This window comes from Arachis hypogaea, chromosome 12 (genome assembly GCF_003086295.3).
Source record: "Arachis hypogaea cultivar Tifrunner chromosome 12, arahy.Tifrunner.gnm2.J5K5, whole genome shotgun sequence".
Lineage (NCBI taxonomy): Eukaryota > Viridiplantae > Streptophyta > Magnoliopsida > Fabales > Fabaceae > Arachis > Arachis hypogaea.
The window spans coordinates 934,433-942,675 of record NC_092047.1 but is presented as its reverse complement, the minus strand read 5'-3'; the positions used below and the strand labels follow the sequence as shown (position 1 = coordinate 942,675).

The 8,243-nt window shown below is 32.6% G+C and overlaps 1 protein-coding gene across 1 annotated transcript; it reads right to left on the bottom strand.

Moving 5' to 3' along the window:
* Nucleotides 1-5,017: 5,017 nt before the first annotated feature.
* LOC112726216 ((+)-neomenthol dehydrogenase) lies at nt 5,018-7,678 on the bottom strand. The gene is made up of 4 exons (XM_025775521.3): nt 7,134-7,678; nt 6,798-7,050; nt 5,956-6,171; nt 5,018-5,487 (listed from the first exon to the last, which is right to left on the bottom strand). The coding sequence occupies exons 1-4, from the start codon at nt 7,160-7,162 to the stop codon at nt 5,110-5,112; spliced, it is 876 nt and encodes a 291-aa protein (XP_025631306.1). The 5' UTR covers nt 7,163-7,678; the 3' UTR covers nt 5,018-5,109.
* Nucleotides 7,679-8,243: the final 565 nt, after the last annotated feature.

The window sequence follows — 8,243 nt, the reverse complement described above, 5'->3', positions numbered from 1 at the left end:
AAAAATTATAGACGGAAAATTTTAAATTATAGACGGATTTTCTGTCTGTAATAATTTAATAAAACTAGTATTTTTGTCTATTTAATTACAGACAGATTTTCCGTCTGTAATCATTTTCCACGAAAAAAAAATTAATTTTTTCGATAGAATTATCGACGGATTCTCTTTTCCGTCTGTAATTTATGCTAATTCATTTTTTTTGTTTTCCGACAAAAAATTCCTCTAAAATTCCGTCTGTATTTCCGTAGGATAAAATCCGTCGAAAATATCCGTCTGTAATGACTAGTTTTCTAGTAGTGAGAGTCCGTACTATAGTTCCGCAAACGTTACAGTGCATGGAACCACAAATAAAAATGTACTCTCACAAGCAAAACTCACGTCCTCGTATGTATTTCGTATAACCTCACCGTTGTGGTAAACCACTATATTTGCAGTGTCTTCCATCACACCAGTGAAAAAAATACCTCTCTTGCAATGCAGTAAAATAGTAACAAGCTTCAGTTTTTATAGGCAAAGGACTTATCTCGCAGGTTTTGTGTTGCAAAACTATCCAACTAGCGTTTGCCACATATGTCCAACACGCAAAATACATGTTGCTTGCATGCCTGACACGTGTCCAATACACAAAGTGCATATTGGCTTGATGTTCGCCACGTAAACAGCACGCAAGGTGCGTGTTGCTGCTGATTGGGCCACGTGTCTATCACGCACCATGCGTGTTGAATCAGCACGTGACCTGCGTGTTGCACCTACTATATCTACAACATCCATCCTCTTATATATACACTAAAAAATTCTATTTTCAGCAAAAATTCGTTTTTTTTTTATATTAAAATTTTTTAGCTAAATTCTAACAATCGTTAAATTTTTATTGGTATGTCCAAATTCCAATAAACATAGACGGTCCTTCGTTAATCCTTGAGCAGGGACTGCTTTTTTGGTGCTTCAACAAAGTCAATGCTTTTTCTAACATAAAATAAAGTGGGAATAATTTTTTTTTTCATTGGAACTGGTCTTAGGCACCCTAAATACAAAAGGTGGTGTTCCAAATATAAAAAAGATGTGTAATTGCGGTTTCCCAAACATTTGCCAAATGATATACTCTTTCTTTATTTTTTTCTTCTTCTTGGGCACAGATTCAGTGCACAGACGCACCAAAAAAATATCAAAATCAAAATACATGTTTTTGTGGGGTTTCTTATACAATTACATATAAAATAAGAGTAATTTTTTTTAATTTTTTTAAACAAATATATTTCACTTAATTGTTAAAAGCTGTTTCCTCTTTCAGATTCTCTTCCTCCTCTTCTTTTGCCGTCCCCCTTCCATTATTTCTACCGCCAACAACGACAGAAAAAAAGAGCTAAAGCTCCACCATTCAACATTGTAAATCTCGGTGCTTCTTTGTGTAGAACCAAAAAAGCACCATGACCAATAATCCTATTATCATTGAAACACCTTATACACAGTACCAAAAGCACCATGACCAATAATCCTATTAGCATTGAAACACTTAGTAGCAGCCTTCAACTCCTTATAACTAAACTACTTAGGCATCTTAATAATCTCAGAACCAAGTGTATCCAATTTTTTAACACGTTTGAATTTCTTAGAATAAACCCAAATCAAAGCACCAGCAAATAAAGCAAGAACAAAAGCACCAGCAGTAACAACACTGGCAACCGCACCCAAATTTTCTTTACACAAACCATTGTGGACGACTTACTCTCCTTTTGTGCCACTGAAGGTGCAATTGATGGCGGTGGCGACAACAACGACGAAGAACCAGCTGAATTAGCCCCCGGGTTCATCAGAGTAACCGCCAGCGGTGGTGGTGCCGCCGCCCCCGCGGACGACGACGGAAAGAAAGAGCTAAAGCTCCACCATTCAACACTGTGAATCGTCGTCCGGCGAGAGGACAAATGCGAGGCCGCCGCCAATCGATGAAGGGTTGAGATTGGTTACAGAAAATGAGAAGAAGGTTCGAAAGCTGGCCAGAGAATGGTTTCCCGGTTGGCGGAATTTGACCGGACGAGAATATAAGGCTTTGCCGGAGCCGGAGCTGGGGACGGGAAGGTCGTACGTGAGGCTGACGGTTCCGTTGTTCAAGTGAGCGTCGCCGAGGAGCTTGAGAGAACTGAGCCTTAAGGTTCCAAATTCAAACTGAATTAATTTAAATATTTGATTTTTTTATTTTTTTTTTATATAATACCACGAAACATTTTAAATTTAACAATAATAACATCATAAAACTAATATTTGTAAAGTTACCCCCACTGACATAAAAGTAAATTAGAGTATTACTAGCCAATCTTATGAAATGAGATTCAAACAAATTTTTACCGTTAGATTAAAAAGCATATATAATCCAATGACTCTTCTTTATCAACAGACGCATCGGTCAACCAAAGCTAAATATTATGCACATTGGTAAGCCAAACACACACGACACATGAAATCCGTACCCCTTCTTGTTGTATCTCTTTTATGAAGTAATTATAGTCTTTCTTTAGACCAATGCAGTGCTACAATGTCCATGGAAGCCTAGTGGACTATTGGTGGTTATAATTATTAGCACTAATTACTCCATACCAATTATTTGTTCACTTTTTAATGTAACTAAAATCTAGCTTTATCGGTCATGGCATTATGAAATATGTGGCATGTTGCAATGTGAAAACGCCGATCATTCCATGATTCGGCATTTATTAGGGTTGCACACGGATCGGATTGGATTGGATATAGCCTAAAATTCTATCTGATCCGCACTTCACTCATCAGATCGGATCGGACATGATATCCGCATTCTTTTAGGTCAGATTCGATCCGATCCGATCCGCAAGTATGCGGATCGGATCGGATATCGAGTATACCTGTATAATTTAAAAAAACTATTTTAAGATTCTGTTTGGCTGTTTTTACAAAAAAAATCCAAAAAATTCATTTTTTATCTGTTTAAGCTTATTTACTCCTAAAATATTATCAATAATAGTTCTCTTGAATAACAAAAACAAAATAATAACACAAGATTTAAGTTTAATTATTCTAAGTTGAAGTACAACATAAAAAATTAAAAACAAAATATCATAAAATTCATAAAATAACACACTAAAATTCATATCACATTAGGGTTTACTTTCTTAAACTATGCTATTTATATATGATGTGCGGATATGCGGATTTGCGGATCGGATCCGCAGATATCACTACCGAATCCGCAATCCGATCCTACCACAGTGCGGATTGGATCCGATCCGATCCGATGCCTCTGCGGATCGGATAATATCTACAAAATTCGGATCGGATGCGGATAATTACCGCAGATATGCGGATATTATCCGATCCATGTGTAGCCCTAGCATTTATATACGTGCCTTCAAGAAAACAGGCAATTCACACCATTAATCAAAACTTTTTTTGGTTTCTCATGTTATTTCTTTGAAAAAATAATCCTCTCAAGTTTTTTTAATAATTAAAAAATAAAATTTAATTTTTAATTTTTAATATTTTTTTATATTTTTTTATCTCACTTATAAAATTAATAGTAAGAGATCATATTTTACTCTTTCAATTATTAAAAACATTAAAAGGATTCATTTCTCCCAACCCAACAAATTAGGAGGATGCTTCCATAAAGACTGTAAAACATATTTCTGTAAAGACACTTATGTGTCGCATTATTATTGGACGTATTAATGAACCGGTTATTTTTTAGTTTCTTAACAAACTAGAATAAAACCGATTTTTTTATAACAATAACAAATTAACAATAAATCCAATTGTTATCCGATCCGATCGAACCGACCAATTTACATAATCCACTGGATCATTTTTTTGTTTTTTTTAAAATAAAAATCAGGGATATATTTATCTTTTTATCGAAAAATTTAAACATGATTCGGTTTAAATTGTGTAAATCAATCAGATCAAATTGGGTCTAATAATTATAGTGCGAACAATTGGGTTTATTGTTGTTGCTATAATAAACCGATTTTGTTCTGATTTATTAAAAAATAAATTATTAACCAATTTAATAAAAATGTCCAATAATATCATGATACATGTAAACGTCTTTTAAGAATTTGAACCAATAAATTGCTATATATATAAAGCGGGATTCAATTAATCAAATTTTATAGAAAAAAAAGACACACTTATAGAAAATAAATTCTAATAACTAGAGAAGGTACTAGCCTAATTTCAATGTATTGGACAAACATTGAAAATTTCTTTGTAAATTGTAATGGAAAGTTCATATTCTAGAACATTAACGCTCAAAACTATCACTTAATAAAAAAAAAAGAATTGACCATTCTTTTTTTATTGAAGCATCAACAACATGAGAAAATATCAAATCAACTAGCTTGTATGAAAAGTTCCCCGCATTTCACCATCACATAAAGTATTTTGTCATTCACATAATTAGTCAAATTTTGTAGGAGAAAAAAGAGGCACCGTGACAGAAACTAAGTTGAGAAGGTACTAATCCATTCCAATGTATTGGAATAAATAATGTTGAGAAAATCTGTTATGGAAGGTTCGTATTCTAGAACATTAAAGTTCCAAATATCCCTTGCGAATTATTAGATTCACCATTCTTTCTCAAATTGAAATTTCAAAATATGAAGCAACGTCAACAGAAGAATACAGAATAACCCAATTTGCATGTAAACTTGCCCACATTTCATTATCACACAAGATAATTGTTAATCCACATAATTAACAATTTTTTGTAGACGCAAAACAAATGCAATTCGAAAGAAACTAATAATAACATGAGAAGGTACTAGCCCATTTTCCATGTATTGGACTAATTAATGCTGAAAATTTCTTTGTTATGGAAGCATCATATTCTAGAGCATTAAATTTCAAAACACCACTTGCAAAATTAGAGTTGACTATTCTATTTCAATTGAAATTGACCATTTTGAAGCATCAATATAGTCAGAATTTAGAAATATAGAATTGGCCAACTTGCATGTAAAAATTCCCCTACATTTCACTATCACACAAGAAATTACACATCGGTAAAGAATTTCACCATTCTCATTTTCACTAGTAATTTGCATAATATGTAACAAAAATTAATCATTCATCAAACTTCAAAAATCAAAAGCTTGACAATTCTTGCATAGCAAAGAAGTAGCCAGAAGGTGAACCACTAGGCAACAATGCTAATCTAACAACACTAGCAGCACCATTTTCAACCGATAAGATTCCGGTATTTCGGTTAATGTCCGTTTTTACAAAACCTGGACAGACACAATTAACACAGAATTTCGGATGCTTCCGTGCCAGAAGCCTTGTGTAAGAATTCATGGCTGCTTTTGAGAGCATATATGCAGACAGATAGGTTGGCCAGCCTTTGGTTTTCAATGAACCTTCTTTGAAATCTTTCATGAACTCCCTTAGTACCTTGTCTATTAGATCTTCTGTGAGGTTTTCGGTGTCATCTAGCACCCCTTTAGCCCATTCATTTGATATGTGCTGAAAAAAACATCATAAGACAATGTTGTCAGTGTTGTCAAAGTATCAGAGACAAGTTCACACTTTAAAAAAGTCAATTTAAAGAAAGTAAAGGATCAATCTCGTTTTTATTCTTAGTCTTTGTTTCTTTTTAAGTGTCCTCCATTTCCATGAAAGGGTTAAAGAAGTGTAGTTCTTTAAGATCCATATTTTTTGTTTCTTTTTGTTTGTTCCTTGCAAGAAGAGACTTATCATCATTTAATATAAACAAACAGCAAGAGCTAAGACTAAACATCTTAAATTTTGCAGGGACCAAATAGAAAATTACAAATTTACAGAGACCGAAAATTTATTTGACTCTTTAAAAACAATTGAACCTCGTTTGTCTACTTCCATTTCATGTTTTCACTCTTGAAAGCATTGAGAAGGAAGACAGGAAATGAAAACAAAACCAAAAAAGATACTTAAACTTTGGCCATTTTCTTGTACCTGTAACAACCCTGCTGTGGAAGAAACATTGACAATCATAGGTGAAGTGGATAACTGAAGCAAAGGAAGAAATGCCTCAGTTGTTTCTTTAGCACCATAGTAGTTTGTTGTTAAGCATTTTTCAGCCATATCATAAGTTTGATTAAGCTCTTTCCACTTAATTATTGATCCTATAAGATCAGCTGAATCGAAACCATTGATTCCTGCATTGTTCACCTACACGACAATAATTTTGTTATTTAATGTAAAGTATTGACTTTCACATCAATTAAAAAAAATGCAACACTGCAAATAGTACTCTTCAGTCGGTGTGTTTTCCATATTTTAACATATGCCTTTACCAAACATTATTCATAAGCAAATAGAATTAACAGAATCATTCCAATAAACTAAATTTAAAAAAAAAAAAAAAAAATCTGCCATAAGAGGAATTACTCTTGGAACAGACACAGAATTTGCTTGATTAAGACCAAGTTTTTATAAAAAGAAAATTCTTGCATATATGCATAAGCCAGATTCCAAGCATTGTTATTTTATAATAAATGTCACTTAGGAAAAAGAAAAATAAAAGGAGGGGGGACAAAAATAGAAAAGTTCAGAATATTCAGCATTAATCTGGGAAAGTTAAACACTTAAAAAAAATATAAAAAAGTAGAACATTTAAAAAAAAAATAGAGAGATGAAGCAACGTTTAGAATATTCAGCATCAGTCTGCAAAGGTTCGAACTTTAAGCACTTAAGAAAAAGAGAGTAAATAGAAAAATTAAAAATACAAAAGGATGAAGCAAAAGATCATGTTAATTGATATGCAGAGCATTAATCATAAAAATCTTGAAACTTACCAAGATATCAAGTCTTCCAAATTGGAATTTCACAAATTTCACCAATGATGCAATGCTAGAAGAATCAGTTACATCAAGCTGGTGAAAGATCACAAGTTCGTTAGAGAAACCACACTCTCTCCTCAATTTCTCAACAGCTTCATATCCCCTTTTCTCATCTCTTGCTGTCAGAACAACCTTCACACCATTCGATGCCAACCCTTTAACAGTTTCCAACCCTATCCCTTTGTTTGAACCTGTAACTACTGCATACCTGGGGGAAAAAAATCCAAAATGCCCTTCTAAATTTGTGTTTTTTACAAAAGGGTATTAAAAAAAAAAAGTGAAAGTTGTTACCTTTGTATGGAATCTGCCGCTGAAACCATGGATGCGCTGTGCTTTGCTTTTAACTATAGATAGATGAGATTTGTTTGAACAAGGGAGAGAAATTGTTAGTAATATTTATGGAATCCGTTGACGGCTATAAAATAATATAGAACTGAATTTTGTTTAGGATATAAAATTAAAAAATTGAATAAAGAAAATAAAAATAAAATTGATTGATCTAATTATTATATAGTCAATTGAGTTGTGAACAGTTTTCTTCTTCAAGTATCATCGCATTTACTTTGACCATTTATTAGTGATGTGGATGTTGCCGTTCATCACAATTCACAATTAAATCTAACGCTTCTAGATTGTCTTTTTTGTGTACACATTCATGATTCATGATTCATTATTCACCCTTGTTTCTAGATTATCTTAAATGTCAATTATTCACCTTTTCTAGATAACTATGTACTAATAAAGGTAAAGGTGAAGAAGATAGGAACAAACAGAAACATCACTGGATTAGTTTACCTAACTAGACACCAAAAAAAAAAGTTTACCCAACTATAAACAGAAAACAAAGTTTTAAATTTGTAATTGTTTTATGTTTCGGTCATACTACGTTACTACATGATCAAATTATTAATTAAATTTAATTAATAATTAAAAAACATAAAAAAATTTAATTAAATTTAATTACAAAATAAATTTTTTACTTAATATTTTTATTCGTCTTTTATGGCTTTTAAGTTTTAATCTTATCCACCGTAAACGACTTTTCCTCCTTTAAATATTTAATATTTTAAATGAATATTCATTTGCTTAGAAGTAATATTTAATTATTTTTTAATAAAGTAATTTAACCCGCTTTGATTGACTGTCTTTTTCGTTACTAAAAGACTTCGAATATGATTAGTTAAAATTTTAGAGTAAACACCCAACTCGGTTCCTGTCCATTTTAAATTAGGACAACGCGATTCCTCACAAAAAAAAGTAATCCACGTCGGTCTCTGTCTATGCATAAAATAACTCATCGCGCTCCATTCCATGTATTTCCGTCTATGGATAAAGACCCACGTGGGTTACTTTTTTGGTGAGGAATCGCGTTGTCCTAGTTTAAAATGGACAGGGACCGAG

Excerpts from the sequence above, each read along its gene's own strand:
- LOC112726216 (XM_025775521.3), bottom strand. The coding sequence starts at position 7,162 with ATGGTTTCAGCGGCAGATTCCATACAAAG. Across the intron at positions 7,051-7,133 it reads GCGGCAGATTCCATACAAAG|GTATGCAGTAGTTACAGGTT; the intron begins GTAACAACTTTC and ends TTTTTCCCCCAG. Across the intron at positions 6,172-6,797 it reads TTGGAAGACTTGATATCTTG|GTGAACAATGCAGGAATCAA; the intron begins GTAAGTTTCAAG and ends ATTGTCGTGTAG.